Source organism: Megalopta genalis, chromosome 1, assembly GCF_051020955.1.
Source record: "Megalopta genalis isolate 19385.01 chromosome 1, iyMegGena1_principal, whole genome shotgun sequence".
Lineage (NCBI taxonomy): Eukaryota > Metazoa > Arthropoda > Insecta > Hymenoptera > Halictidae > Megalopta > Megalopta genalis.
In genome coordinates, this window is record NC_135013.1 from 44,127,753 (window position 1) to 44,143,342 (window position 15,590).

General features: G+C 30.2%; 3 protein-coding genes and 1 long non-coding RNA gene across 12 annotated transcripts; 2 read left to right on the forward strand and 2 right to left on the reverse strand.

The window, feature by feature from the left end:
- Positions 1–555: 555 nt before the first annotated feature.
- On the reverse strand, positions 556–4,952 carry LOC117225226 (protein-lysine N-methyltransferase SMYD4). Of its 8 annotated transcripts, none has more exons than XR_013036592.1 (13): positions 4,372–4,683; positions 4,127–4,301; positions 3,788–4,019; positions 3,472–3,655; positions 3,063–3,378; positions 2,738–2,987; positions 2,365–2,666; positions 2,217–2,290; positions 2,027–2,139; positions 1,665–1,956; positions 1,430–1,592; positions 927–1,061; positions 556–752 (listed from the first exon to the last, which is right to left on the reverse strand). XR_013036592.1 is itself a non-coding variant. In XM_076528315.1 (12 exons), exons 2-12 carry the CDS (start codon positions 4,246–4,248, stop codon positions 623–625), a joined length of 2,178 nt encoding a protein of 725 aa, XP_076384430.1. In that variant the 5' UTR covers positions 4,249–4,301; positions 4,837–4,952; the 3' UTR covers positions 556–622. The 8 variants fall into 8 exon arrangements, 6 of the variants coding, with proteins under 6 accessions (XP_076384430.1, XP_076384432.1, XP_076384431.1 ...); XR_013036594.1 differs by having other exon boundaries at positions 927–1,066; XM_076528315.1 differs by lacking the exons at positions 927–1,061; positions 4,372–4,683 and adding an exon at positions 4,837–4,952.
- On the forward strand, positions 898–1,420 carry LOC117225372 (uncharacterized). The gene is made up of 2 exons (XR_004491507.2): positions 898–1,020; positions 1,212–1,420. It is a non-coding gene; the product is annotated as an uncharacterized LOC117225372 (long non-coding RNA).
- A 2,301-nt stretch (positions 4,953–7,253) lies between the features above and the next one.
- LOC117224923 (dnaJ homolog subfamily C member 28) lies at positions 7,254–10,442 on the forward strand. 2 transcript variants are annotated; one of them, XM_033478263.2, is made up of 5 exons: positions 7,254–7,771; positions 8,745–8,864; positions 9,300–9,392; positions 9,473–9,826; positions 9,889–10,442. In XM_033478263.2, the coding sequence occupies exons 1-5, from the start codon at positions 7,664–7,666 to the stop codon at positions 10,306–10,308; spliced, it is 1,095 nt and encodes a 364-aa protein (XP_033334154.2). In that variant the 5' UTR covers positions 7,254–7,663; the 3' UTR covers positions 10,309–10,442. The 2 variants fall into 2 exon arrangements, with proteins under 2 accessions (XP_033334154.2, XP_033334078.2); XM_033478187.2 differs by having other exon boundaries at positions 7,257–7,771; positions 8,733–8,864.
- Gart (trifunctional purine biosynthetic protein adenosine-3 Gart) lies at positions 10,400–15,379 on the reverse strand. The gene is made up of 17 exons (XM_033478071.2): positions 15,262–15,379; positions 14,948–15,030; positions 14,794–14,883; positions 14,474–14,721; positions 14,204–14,403; positions 13,937–14,131; positions 13,713–13,843; positions 13,439–13,649; positions 13,222–13,357; positions 12,941–13,163; positions 12,687–12,881; positions 11,925–12,180; positions 11,635–11,838; positions 11,396–11,542; positions 11,066–11,334; positions 10,720–10,977; positions 10,400–10,640 (listed from the first exon to the last, which is right to left on the reverse strand). The coding sequence occupies exons 2-17, from the start codon at positions 15,023–15,025 to the stop codon at positions 10,455–10,457; spliced, it is 3,027 nt and encodes a 1,008-aa protein (XP_033333962.2). The 5' UTR covers positions 15,026–15,030; positions 15,262–15,379; the 3' UTR covers positions 10,400–10,454.
- Positions 15,380–15,590: the final 211 nt, after the last annotated feature.

The window sequence follows — 15,590 nt, forward strand, 5'->3', positions numbered from 1 at the left end:
TGTATATTGTATCACTTTAAGAATTATTGATACTTCAGGAATAGCATCCAAAGAGACCTATAAAATTTTCGATTCGCTCTTTGACAACAGGTTTCTCTAACCTTGATTTTGATGTTAAATAAAGAATATGTCCCTGATCAATTTGAGGAAATGTAGAAATCATTTCTGTTTTTAGCGTATCTTTTTCTCCTTGATAAAGTTTATTTATGCATTTTTCCACATTTTTATTTTTAAAAATGAATCCAGCAGACTTAAGAATCTTAAGCAGCAGACCTAAGAATCATAAATTTCGAATCTTTTGTTTTCAATAAGTGTAAAAATTGCCGATTGACCTTCACTATTTAAATAAAATTTTGCTCCGCTAATATCCTTTACGCGGTTTTCTTTAATCTGTTTATGTAAAGAATTCCTTCATTTAACACAGTTGGATCAAAGTGATTAAGTGGCACTTTTTTCCATACTACTTACATTACCGAGGTACATTCTAAGAATCCATTGTTTGCACAATTAAATTTCTAATAAAAATATAAAATAAATAGATACAAGGATTATAAATATTTTCATAAAATGTATTTATTTATTCAATCCTTCAGAAATATAATCAATGTGTACACATAAACTCTTAAACAATGGAAATAATTTTATTTCGTTTCTTTCTTATATCTTTGTACACGTTACTCCATGATCCATAATTAAAATCTGCCAACTCTTCTATTTGTTCCAAATATTTGTATGTTGTTGCCAATAGAATTCTATAACATGAAAATATTTACATATATTATTTATCACTAACTTTAAGGGGGTATTCTAGACTATAAGACCTTAAAAAAATCGATTTCTTTTATTTCATTTTCTGAAAGTATATGCTTTCAAAAATAATTGTACTAAGTGATATTATTGGATCCTAGAAATTGATGAAGTTATACATAGTCGTTTGAACAGTCCGACCAGGCCGTTAGGACACATGCTGATCCATGCAGATTGATAAAAGAAGAAGAAATTCAGATCCATTCACATTTGGTATGTACCTTCAGTACATGTGTACTATTTTTTGTAGCCTGCTAAACTTAAACAAAAAATCAACAAGATCGATATTTTAACTTCAAAATGCTGCCATTTTTTTAATTATCGATTTTTCCTTCCCTCGTGGTTCCTGCGGTAACTAAACGCATTCTGATGAAGAATCTTTTTTGTGTTTTTTTTTCAAATAGAACGGCCGGAATCATGACAACCATAAGGCATCTTTTTGAAAGAAGATTACTCACGATACTCGTTACAAAAATGTTTTAATATTGTTAAAAGAATAAAAAATATATATAAAAAACGCCGATACAAGAAATTGCTTTATTCTTTATAAAACAATACCAAAAACACGCGTTCTAAACTAGAATACCCTCTTAAATTCATAAACAAAACATAATACACTTACTTGTATGTAGTTGTGGTAGTATCTGACCTCTCTCGAAGATGCATAATATATAAATCTGTTAGAGTACTTAATTCACTTAAAAGCTCTGTGCTAGAAGATCCAAAACGTTCTGTAATCGTAGAAAGTGTACTTTCTACGCATTCTATAGCATCTGCTAATTTAACTACAAAATCATCTAATTTTACTTACAGAAAAATTAATTAACATATCATATATATAATTTGTTTATACAAACCATTTGTAATATATATTTCTGATATGGAAATTAGAGTATTCACAGTATCTTCATTATATTTGTATAATACTGTTCTCCTAATATTTAAACATTCTTTTAGTTTTTCTAAAGCTTCTTCAAATTTTTTTTGGGAAATGTAACTTTGAGCATCTTGAAAGAGTTTTTCAGCTTGTTCTATTTTATTCTGTTGATAATCTTTAGGATTATCAAAACAGTCTAAACAAAGTAAAGAATTATTGATAGTGCACAATGCACCATTACATTTTGAACAGTTCATGGCTTGAAACCTTTCCTGCAATGATAGATAACTGTAATTTAACTGTTAAATTATGTCAGAAGTAGTAAACTCTTTGTATTTTTACCAAGAAATATTGCAGACTTGGTTGAGTGCAAGGTTCACATTTACAGGTAAAATAGTACTGACTTGACAACATTTTCTGCCTTTCTTCTGTTGACATATGTCTGTAATTGGGACCTATTGATAATGGTAATACATGTGATATCATAGAAATGGAAAGAGATGGTTAATATATAAAAAATCTCTTATTATACCATAACAATTAAAAACTTCTTCATTTGGAGCAATATCTTTCAATGCTCTAACAATTAGGTACTGATCCATAAAACTAAAATATAGTAAGAATAGTAACAGAGCATTAAATCACGCAATTTGAGTATTTTAAACAAAATAAAAAATTACATGTTAATTATGTTGGGATCGCAAGAATGGTTCATTATACTTGCAGATAGATAAATTCCTGTAGCTACAATGTCTTGTTGATCTATAGAAAGATCATTTTGATTCAATCGTATGTCTGAGCTAGAAATTGCATAGCCATTGCACATAAGTTGTAGCATATATCGTAGAAGTAATGAACTTACATAAAGATGTTTGTTATTATTTGTTATAATATTAAAGTCGTATGCTAGATGATCATTAATGTCATTTCTTTCAAAAAAATCAGTGTATTGTAATAAATATGTAGTAAGCATGACCGCTGTCTGTAAAAAATCTATTTGAATAAATTATACAAAACGTTGTGTCTTCTTAAGTACATATATAACACACTTACAATACCATAGACTATCAAATCCTCTATGGGCACTTCATCAAAATGGGTTACCAAATTTTGTATTTCATTAACTTCTATTGTGTCTGTTGTTGTTGTACAAGTTAATAAAACTTTTAGTGCCAAATGTCCTATCCCAATTTCTTTCCATATATCCATGTGACTTCCAGGACATTCCCAACAATGGTACAAAGACCACGCTTCATTCAAACAATTTACAGTGCAATAAAATGTGTTCAAACACTTTGTGCATCTAAGTCAACATAACAATTTATAAACTTTGCCAGTTTAAGAAAGTACCCACTGCTTCATTAATTATATTACTTACGGCACTGGAAGGTCTGTATTTAAACGATTGCAGTGTTGACAAAAACGATCCACTGTATCATGATTAAGTACTACAAAACTCATTGGTTTTTCTATAAATAAAGTTTCACCCTTTTTTATAAATCTATTTGCTGTCACATGTCTGCCTGATTCTTCATTATATTTTTTGTCAATGCTTGAAGATGCATATGGAAAATTGGGATTTTCATGAAAGATAAGTATAGATTTTAAATCTAACAAATCATCAATATTTTTGGACTCATCTTGTATGCATGATTCATTGAATGTTAGTCCAGAAATTCGTTTTTCAATATCATCTGAAGGTTGATATCAAAATGCAAATATATTAAAAGCATAATTTTATATTAATAATATGTAATAATATTTATCAATGTATGTATGTGGTATACCTTTTATAGCAGGTGCAATATAATCTGGATCATTAATTGATTTACGTATTTTGGAAATCATTTTCTTTGCTAAATCTGGATTACTTAATTTTAAATAACATTGCACCATACGCAAATGTAATTTATATTGTAATTCCTTAGGATAATTGAACATAATAGCTAATTCAATATCTTTTATACAGTCCTTGTCATTGTTAAAAGATATGCGTTATACATGAAATACATACGTGAGGAAACTTTAATATAATAGGAAATATTAAACAGGTATTTTCAGAATAAAAAATACTTTTGAGACAGATTTTACACTTTTACTTACATTGTACCTATTTAAATAAAATAAAGAAGCAGATCTATTTGCAATAGCCACTGAAAATTCACGACTATTTACTGGAGCATACAATGCACATTTTGTATAAGATTGTATACTCTCTGAATAATTTTTGCTTTGAAATTGTTCATTTCCTATGTTCTTAAAAGTTTGTGCTGTTGTTATAGACTTCAATTCTTTATTAGTATAATAATATTGTAACCACAATGATGTAAGTTTCCTGGAAGGAGAATTATTTAATATTATATTTACTGTATAAGTATCGTAATTATTTTACAGCAACAAAAAATCTGTTGATTACTTCTTTACAGTGTATTATTTGTCTACCTTGTATTTTGATCATTCCATAAATGAGACATTAATTCATCTTCACGCTTTATTTTATCTTTCAAAGCATGTATTTTTGTTAATTCACGCGTAAGCATATTCAATACATGATCCCACTCCATTTCAATACAAACTAATTACAAAATATAATTTGTACAAATAATTGACTAAAATCCTGCAAAAAGTTTATAAACGATTAGTTCAAAATATCACGAAAAATTCATAAGCAATTATTAATACAGTACTAAAGAACTGTAGTCAACAATACAGGGTGTTCCAAAGTTATTGTACGAGCGTGAAATGAGGGGTTCCTGTGATCATTTGAAGTAACTTTTTTTTTAGCGAAAATGTAATGCGCGGCTTTGTTTACGAGTTATTTATTTATGAGAGTTATTAATAAGAAGCGAGATTAACTGGCGCGAGGCAGCCGAGCCAGTAAACGGAACTGGACTTCGACCACTCGTTGGTTCGTCTGCTTCGCGCCAGCTAATCTCGCCTCTCATTGGTCACTATTTTTCATTAATAACTCGTAAACAAAACCGCGGTTTGCATTTTTGCTAAAGAAAAAGTTACTTCAAATCACCTCAGGAACCTCTCATTTTCCGTTTGAACAATAATTTTAGGACACCCTGTAAGGACACCATAGTAAGATAGAGAAACTGCTTCTTTGATTGATTGACGCTTCATAACTAAACAGTGTTGCCGCTCACAATTCTAGACAAAAAGAGGAAGTGACAAGTGAGTAAGAGAGCATGACATCAGACAACCCAAGCTAAACAAATCACATCAACGACCAATGTAGCTTGTCTCACTTTACTATGCTTGCAGTCTCACTCTTTTCGCACATTCGTATGCTTGGTGCTCCATCTGAAACACTCGGCATAATATTCAACTTGTACTTTCTGCCTCGCAGAATTTTCGACCATACAATTCAGTGCATGTATTTACGAACATTTTTATTCGAACAAATTATTCCATCTATTTATTTGAACAAGCTATTCTATCTATTTATCCGAACAAACTATTCCATTTATTTATTCGGGCATTGTACAATTATTCGAATCATAAAGCCAATATTTACTAACTGTTCTTGTTCTTACATAATTTTATGAAGATATATTTATACAAAAATTTCAAAATTATCTGTTGCTTACGAGTAGAGTTGCTCGTAGAGTATAATATTGATTGTTGGCCGGGATAGCTGAATTAAAAAAGTCCTATAGATTCATAAACTAGAAACCATTAGCTACGAATGTACAAGGGTGGTCCCAGAAGTACCCGACCTAACAAAGAAAACACAAGAAATTTGGGAACAAATATCTTTATTTTTCAATATAATTTTCTTTTAGCTGGGTACACTTTTCCAAGCGGTGTTCAATAGCTTCGATATCCTGTTTATAGTGAGAACCATCGAGCTCCTCAAAATAGCCATTAACCGCAGACTCCACCTCTTTATCACTGGAAAATTTTTTACCACCGAGCCATTTTTTCAAGTTTGGAAAGAGAAAATAATCCGAGGGAGCTAAGTCCAGCGAATAGGGTGCGTGAGGAGCAATTCGAACTGCTGGATTTTGGCCATCACGATGACGGATGTGTGAATTGGTGCATTGTCTTCATGAAACAACACTTTCTTTTTCGCCAAATGCGGCCGTTTTTCCTTGATTTTGTCACTCAAACGCTGCAGTAAATTCGCATAATACTCGCCGTTGATCGTGTTTCCTTTTTCAAGATAATCAATGAAAATTATTCCACGCGCATCCCAAAAAACTGACGTCATGACCTTACCAGCAGATGGAACAGTCTTCGCCTTCTTTGGAACTGGTTCACCCCTCAGGTGTGAAGTGATGAACCCAGGTTTCACCCATAGTTATGAATCGACGCAAAAACTCGGCTTTATTCCTGTAAAATGCTCGATTCCTGCCAAACACTCGATTGAAATGAACCTGACGACGCTGTTTTTGTTCTATTGTGAGCAAGCGCGGCACCCATCTTGCATACAGCTTTCTCATATTCAAATTTTTAGTCAATATGCGATGTACAACACTTTTTGAAATGCCTACCATGTCTGCAAACTCGCGCACTTCCAGTCGACGATCATCCAATAACGTTTTGTGGATTTTCTTCAATATTTCCGGTGTGGTCACTTCATTTGGTCGACCACTGCGGTATTCGTCTTGGCAGTTTGTACGGCCTCGTTTAAATTCTGCCACCTAATATTTTATTATTCTAAACGAAGGAGCAGGCTCCCCTAGAGTAGAATTTAGCTCAATTTTGATATTGGTTGGACTGAGACCTTTCAAATGAAAATATTGTATCATATTCTTCAAACTTCAGTCTTCAAACTTGAAACTTAAACTTTTTAAGATTGGTACTTTCGATCATAGTCATTTTTTTTAAACAATAACTGCCACCTATACTCCTGGGACCACCCTCATAACTTACGAGTTTTCGAAAATTTCATTAATTGTAGAAATGATCGCAAATTGTACCAATCCTCAATAATTCTTAACTCTAATTCTCTAAAACTCTGAATTTGAGAATTTTTGTGTAGGTACATAATTACTACATTAAATATGTAGTCTTTCTTCTTAGAAAGAATATGAATGCAAGTTTCAGCTTTGTTTTTCAAATTTTTGAAAGTAAAAATCGTATAAAATTGTGAAATTATTCGTTGTTTTTGAAACTCCTTTTCGTACAGTAGAATATTGATTGCTGGTCATCCTAGTTAACAAGTGCTGGGATGGTTGATTAACAAAATTTTGTAGATTCATAAAGTAGAAACCATTAGCTAAACTGTAGCTTACGGGTTTTCGAAAATTTTAATAAGTATAGAAATGATCGTCATTTCAACACGTTCGCAAATACACTGGACTGTATTCGAGAATTCTACGGGGTGAAAAGTACAAATCGAATATTGTGCCGAGTATTCCAGATGGAATACTGGCATGGTAAAGTAAAACAAGCTACATTGGTCGTCGGTGTGACTTGTTTAGCTTGGATTGTGCTGATGTTGTGCTCTCTTGCTCACACTCGCCACTTCCCCGCTTTGTCTAGAACTGTAAGGGCAGCACTGTTTAGCTGTGAAACGTCAACCAATCAGAGAAGAAACAGTTTCTCTACCTGCTTCATAATTCTAAGCCGGTTGCCCCCGCCTTGGCTTACTATGGTGTGCTACTGTATATGTAATCTAGTTAGTATTTACATATAGTTCACTCACGTGCCATGGGTTGATATAAATTTTCAAACGTCAGTGTATGACGTTAACATAATTTCCGGCAAATATGTAACATAAACAACTAATTAATAATACATAATTACAAAACATTAGATGTATGCTCTAAGTTAACTGTAAATCGTTGTATAAAGTGTATTATAGATGTACACGTAATCATAACTATAAAACCGTTTAGGATACCTTACTATTTTCAATAATATCTACATATATTAAAAATAGTAGTTAATAGATATAATTTCTGAAGTTGTTATGTAATTGCATAAAAAAATACTGAGATCATTGTAATATTTGACTTCTTAAAAATGATGTTAAAGTTTAACCAATTGTATGGAAAACCTGAATGTTTACAACCTATTACAATTTTGGATAACATGATTACACGAAGATTCAAGCACAACGATCATATGAAGGTTTGTTTTACATGAATATTATTTTACATTAACTCTATAAATATATAGCTAAAATAGAACAGTACGATTAATTATTTACTTGAAATTTAAGTTAAAAATGTATATATATATATATATGTAGTGGGTGTGGAAAATGTGCGTACAGATCTAGTGCAAACAAAATTTGATTTCTGTTAACATTTACAAAAGTATCAATAAAAACAGAACAAATATCCAGAAATATGTGCATAGAAAATATTTGTATAGTCTGATAAAAAAAAATAATTTAATGTTTTAATAATTAGTGGGATTGGTTCTTCTGATTTTATAATAGCTTTTAGTCTTTGTGGCATAAAATTTACTAATAATAAGTTAGATATTGTAGCAGGCTATATTTTGCTCCTCTCTTTTAGTAAAGTATCCTTTAAACTTTCTTTAGGTATAATGTTATATTCCAAATTTTTTCACCAGATAATCCCATAGATTCTCGATAGAATTAATATTTGGCAATTATAGCAGTGTCTTCAAGTATTTTAATGTGTTGTATAAAAGTAATAGTTCAGTATTATGTGCAAAATACTTTAGATTGTTGTCATGGATGAATACAAATTTGTTTTTAATTCTCATTTTAGTTCATTATAAACAAGGTAGTTTCTAAGGATGCAAACCTAAATCTGTATCTATGTTACGAACATTTAAGAATATTTACTAATCATTTTCTTCTTTTCATATTTGGTTAATGCTATGGATTTATAAAGTTTTATTTTTAATTGATCAATGTAAGAATACTTCCTTCACTGACTATATGTATCATTGTTTCTGCTAAAAAATAAAAATCTTACAAAATTATATATCTGTATTTAATAATATTATTTTAAGTCACACACATAATGCATATAATTTGTTTATTAGAAATTTTTATATTTATTTTAAATTACATTGATTATACATATATGAATTTCATATTTTATTATATTTTAAGCAATGGTATCAGTCATTAGATGTTCCTGAAAATTGTGAAGATGAAGCCTTGAAATTAGCATTCGTCCAATTAGCAAAAAGGTATCACCCAGATAGTGGTTCACCAGAAGCTAGTTCATCCAAATTTATGGAGGTACATGTAATTCTTTATCTGCAACAATTTCTTATTCTTTTTATTTTGTGCCAACTATTTTCGTCACACAAATGAAATGATTAAAACCTTTTCTTTGTTCATTGTTTTGATCAGTTGATTGAAGTATCCATAACATTTTCGAAAATATGTATTTTAAGTATTTAAAGTATTTTTTTATTCATACAAGATAGTCATAAGTAACTTTTTTGTATAAATATTTGTGATCATTCGTAGATCAAAAATAAAATTACTAATAAAAGATAGAATAAAGTTACTAGATTAAAGTATACTAATGTGAAGAAAAGAGTTAAATTATTTTATAAATAATAAAAATAAATAATAGGTAAATATAGTAAATAATACATAATAAATAAATAATAAAGATAAATACATAATATAATTTACTCTTTATAATATCAGCTTTATTTTTAATAGATTGAAAATGCTTATAGACAAATACGTAAGGTAAGAATGGAACAAAAGGAAACATCTACAGCTTTACCTGAAGTCGAAGAATTTGATATTAGAGTATGTATATTGTATTGTATATACAATATTCAATGGTTTTTCATGAGCAATGATTTATATTCATTTTTTTTTTTTGGTAGCATACAGCTCCACAACATCGTCATTATTTAACTTATAATGTGGGAGTTGGAACATATAGTAAACGAGAAAAATTATATACTGCGCATAGGGCTCAGAAAGCAGTTGATAATGTAATGGAGCATAGACTTAAGAAATTACAGGCTGAAGAACGTGATACCTTAGCTGGGAAAGATAAAGAGCGTGCAAAAGATATCAAAACCCGGTTTGGAATGGACCGTTTAGTAGAAGACTTGATACAAGATGCAATGAAGAAAGGTGAATTTAATGATTTACCGGGGACGGGTAAACCTTTGAAAGAAAATACAAATCTTCGAAGTCCATACGTTGACTTTGTAACATATAAATTAAATGAGGTATAGAAAATTATATTTTATTCGAAATTTAAAGTGTATTACAATACAATATTTATGTGCAGATACTAATAGAAAATGGATTTACTCCCGAGTGGATCCAATTATCTAAAGACATCAGAGAGGAAACTGAGAGTTTAAGAAAACAGTTAATTGAAAAACGAAATGAGGTTGGCCCCCTACCACTGAATAATAGAGACGAAGCTACTTGGAACAAAATTATAGAAAATTTTAAGTCTGCAACAAAACGTGTAAATAATAAAATTGATAAATACAATTTATTAGTACCTATACTCCAGAAACAAATGAATCATATTAAATTAGAAGATTTAGCAAATGAAGCACTTTCTATGACACCAAAGAAAAAAATTAGTGAGCGTTCGAATTATGAAAATATGAACTCTATTTTTGGTATGAAAGAATATAATGAAAGCATACTTGAAACTTTAACTTCATTTTTATCAAAACCATTTCATAAAAAATGAAATATACCTCTTTTTACATTGTATGGATGTTGAATTTATCAATTATTTCTCTCCAAAATGATAAAGAGTTGTATATAAGAAATGATTAATAAACAGTAAAAAATATATCATTTAATAGACAAAACGTAATACAACACATTGTATTTTTAATAATACCATATAATAGTATTATCTTCTTTTAGTTTTATTCTTCTATTAGCTAAGTGTTTTAAAGCTAGGGGAAAGATACGATGTTCGGCAGTTTTTACACGCTCTTGAAGTGTTTTTACAGTATCATTTGGTAAAACAGGTACTGTTGCTTGCTCAATGATTGCTCCAGAATCTATTTCGACCTACAATAATTCGTTTATCACAAAGAATTATTTCGAAAGCATTCTTATTTTTGTATTAATTTATAAGACAATTTTATACCTCTACAAAATGTACTGTACACCCTGATACGCGTACACCAGCTGCTAATGCATCCTCATGTGCTTTTGCCCCTTTAAAAGATGGTAACAATGATGGATGCACATTTATTAATGCTCCTCGCCATTTATGTACAAAACTGTTTGATAGAATACGCATAAACCCAGCAAGACAAACTATCTCAACTCCAGCAGCTTCTAGTTCCACATTCATTGCTGAATCAAAAGCTTCTCGATTAGGATAATCAGTGTTTTTCAAAACCTGCCATAAAACATTAAATTAAAACGTTCATTATTACCCAAATGTTCACTGATATGTCAAAAATTATAGAGTTACAAAAAGTATCAACCTTAGTTTTAATACCAGCTCTTTCAGCTCGTTTAAGACCTTCAACATTTGGTTTATTGGATATTACTAAAACTATTTCCGCATCAATATGTTGTGTCGGATCTTGAGTTGCATTAATTAATGACTGCAAATTAGTACCACTACCAGATATGAGAACACCCACTCTTTTCAAAGGTTGACTTAATTTTGCAACGATATTGGGTATGTATTGCTTCATGCCTAATTCTAACGCTGCTTCAAAGTTTTTAACATTCACTCTAACTTCATTGTCTACAAGTTTAATACCATCGATTACTATACAATGATAAAACAAATATATTTCCGAACTTACCTTTGAAATTTGTTACATGTCCAATAACTATTGGATTTTCTGATTGCAATTTAAGTAGAACTTTATCCTTCTCTGTTTGTGAACATATTAACACTGCACCAATACCACAGTTAAATGTTCTTAACATTTCTTCCTTATTAATTTCACCTAAAGATATAAATATATTCAAATATATCAAAATATAAAATAAATTTATATAAACAATGTAATTTATGTATTTTATCTCTATTTTTTCATACCAAAAGCTGCCAACCAACTAAAAATTGATTGAATTTTCCATTTATTAGCATCTAATAATACTCCCATATTTTTTGGCAAAACTCTCGGTATATTTTCCGTAAGACCACCTCCAGTAATATGCGCAAATGCCTTTACCAAATTCGTTTGCAAAGCGGCAATAACTCCTTTTACATAAATTTTGGTTGGTTCTAACAATTCTTCGCCTTTAATATATAAGAAATATAAATTAATTATTTCTATAAAAAAAACAAAGCATAATGTACAAAGCATAAGAAAAAGTACTATATACCGAATGTACGCGCAGTTTCAGAAAATGGTGCAATATCTGAATATTTTTTATCTGCTAGTTTCAAAACTTTTCGGACGAGACTGAATCCATTACTGTGTACCCCATTTGATGGAAGACCAATTACAATATCACCATCTTTTATATCATTTGAACGTGGAAGTATTCTGTCCCTTTCAACTGCACCTACAGCAAATCCAGCTAAGTCATACTCTCCATGAGAATACATATCAGGCATTTCTGCTGTTTCACCGCCAATCTAGAAATATTTTTTTGAAAAATATTACGCAAACCTTATAATTTACAAAATAAAACGATTTTTCATTAAATTCAATGTGTGTATATAAGAATACATATTAAGTTATACAATATGAAATAGATTTTTAATCATTTATAGTTTACATAATTCTTCATCAATCATCATTACTGTTTCCTTTTATTTTTGTACGTCTATAATCTTTGTAGACATTTTATATAATGGTGACAATAAAAGTACTTTTAAATAGCTTAAACTCGAACTTAATATGAATCATGTTACTCGCAATACTAACAATATGTATATTGGATCACTTTATATTTGAAATTGATCTCTTATATAAAGTTAACTGTACTTTAGTTTAATTAATAAACTTGTACAAAAATTAGCTATAGAATTGATACTGGTAACTCAAGAATTGTATTCATTTTTGAAAATAATTTTATGTTACTCGACCTAATATTTATTTGTGTATATCTGAAATCTTTAAAAACATTATGATTGCATACCAATGAACATCCTGCTCTTCTACATCCTTCACTTATGCCATTGATAACATCATTGGCTACATTAACATCCAATTTTCCACAGGCAAAATAATCCAAGAAAAATAGTGGTTCTGCACCATGCGCAAGAACATCATTTACGCACATAGCCACTAAATCTATACCAACTGTATCATGTTTATTGCATTCAAATGCTATCTGTAAAAATAAAAGAGTCAATGGTATTTAGAAACTTCTAACTAACATATCACTTATACCTTTAATTTAGTTCCAACACCATCGGAACCAGACACTAGGATTGGATCTTTGTAACCTGCTGCCTTTATGTCAAACAACCCACCAAAGCTACCTATTGAACCCATTGTTCCCAACCGTTTCGTCGAGCATGTAGCTGGTTTAATAGCAGTAACTAATGAATCTCCTGCTGCTATGTCTACACCACTACTTTTATATGTAAGTTTTCCATGATGTAATATAGATCTGAAAATATTTCTTTATGAATCAATATTCTTAATACATAATTGCTAGTTTCACATACCTTGCAATTCCCTTGTGTGCTATGTCAGTTCTAAACTGTTTTCCATCAAAGAATATGTTTTGAGCAGCATTAGTGGCTTTAGCAGCAGCTAAAGTTAACGAAGGTGCTAAGCTGACTGTAATAAGAACTCTTCCTCCTAGCATCAAAGAGAATAAAATAAAATAATTTACATCTATTATATTTAATTGAATCCCATTGTCTTTTATTAAAAATATACCATTAGTCAATAATTCTCCTTGAGGAGAAATATCTGTTCCACTATGAAAAACAAAATGATCTGCTTTACGCAAAACATCATTAACACCAGTTATAACTTGGCCTTTTGATGATGACACAGGATATCCACGAGAGGCCAAAATAACACCAACAGCAAATACATTTTCTTGCCATGAAATTTGAGATTCGTTCAACAATCCATCACAACATGCCTGAATATTAATGTACAGCATATTAATTTTAAGAAAATATCACTACATTAAAGTATTTATTACCTTCATAATTGTAAATAAATCTGATTTCAATAGTGGCAACACTACTTGTGTTTCCGGATCCCCGAATCTGCAGTTAAATTCTAGAACTTTAGGTCCATCCTTTGTTAACATTAATCCAGCATACAATACACCTAAATATTTTAACATTATAAATTTGTATATAGTTAACTTATCTTTGTAAATTTCACCTATCTTTGAATAATATTATATTGTATATAACGGACCAACAAATGGAATCTTTTCTTCTCTGAGACCATTAATTGTTTTCTGTAGAACGTTTGCTTTCACCAATTCATAATCTTCTTTCTGCAATAAAGAACATGGACAGTAAGCACCCATACCACCAGTGTTTGGTCCCATGTCATCATTGAAAATTCGTTTGTGATCTTGGGCAGGTGCCATTGGTACAATAGTTTTTCCTATGAACAGAGAATAGTTATATCATCAAAATGTAATGCAATTTTATCTATTGTTAAGTTTTTATATTGTACCATCTGTAAATGCAAGTACAGACACTTCTTCTCCCTCTAGTAACTCCTCCACAACTATTGATTCTCCAGCAGATCCAAATTTTTTTTTTGTTAAAATCTCATCTATTGCATTGCATGCTTCTTGTCTATCTTTAGCTACTATTACTCCTTTACCAGCTGCTAAACCTGCAGCCTTTATTACAAGAGCTGGAAATGTTGCACTACAATGAAATACTATGTTTAGAACAGTTTTTCAAAATAATTTATGTGCAAATACAAATGTATACATACTTCATAACAAATTTCTTTGCTTCTTCAGCATTATTAAATCCTTTCCATTTTGCTGTAGGAATTTTATGTCTATCCATAAATTCCTTTGCCCAATATTTATCAGCTTCAATTTTTGATGGTGCTTTTTCAGGACCAAAACAATGGATTCCTACATTTTTTAATTCATCGGCTAAACCATTTGCTAAATATTCTTCTGGACCAACTACTACTAAACTCACTTTATTGTCCTTACTCCATTTTGATACTTCCTGTTAATTGACTAATTTTAGTATATTGTTAATATATATTGTTTCAAGGAATAAAGACTACTATAGAAATACCTCATTGCTCTTAACATTTAATTTCACTAAAGAAACTTTATCAATTGATGTCATTCCAACATTTCCAGGAGCAACATAGATTTTATTTACCTAAAATAGAGTTAAATTTTAATATAATTGTTGAACATTAGCATATGATATTTGATATACTCACTTGTGGAGACAATGATAGTTTCCAAACAATAGCATGTTCTCTACCACCAGCACCAATAACCAAAACAATGTGTGCCATTATATCTAGAAAATATAAAATTTAATGATAATGAAAATAACGTATGGTAAAGAATATCTATATTTTTAATGTAGTACAAATATTTAGCAATAATATAAACGTTCATGCAAAAATGTTAAAAAAACGAAAAGAATTACTCTAACGTATATATACATCACTTTACACGATTCACTAAATATTTGAAACTATATAACCTCCGTTTATAAAATATTTAAAATACGTGATATAATACTCACTTTTTCACTTCGCCAACAGTTTTTTGATGATGCACGTGGTTGGAAGTTTTATACTGGTCGCTTTATAATATTTGGAAAAATCACCTTCGTGAAAGCAACAGGTCGTAACGAATTGAAGTCTGTGTACAATTGAAAAATCTTATTCACTCATGTTCATAGAGTGAATGCTATTTATTGACGTACTGCTATGTGTATTACGAAAAGACTATGTATGTATTTCTTCGCAGGGGTTAATACATTATAACCCATTTATCACAAATGATGACATCTGACCTCTTGAGCAGCTATCTTTTATTATGAAAAACATATACACTATTGAAAACTAATAT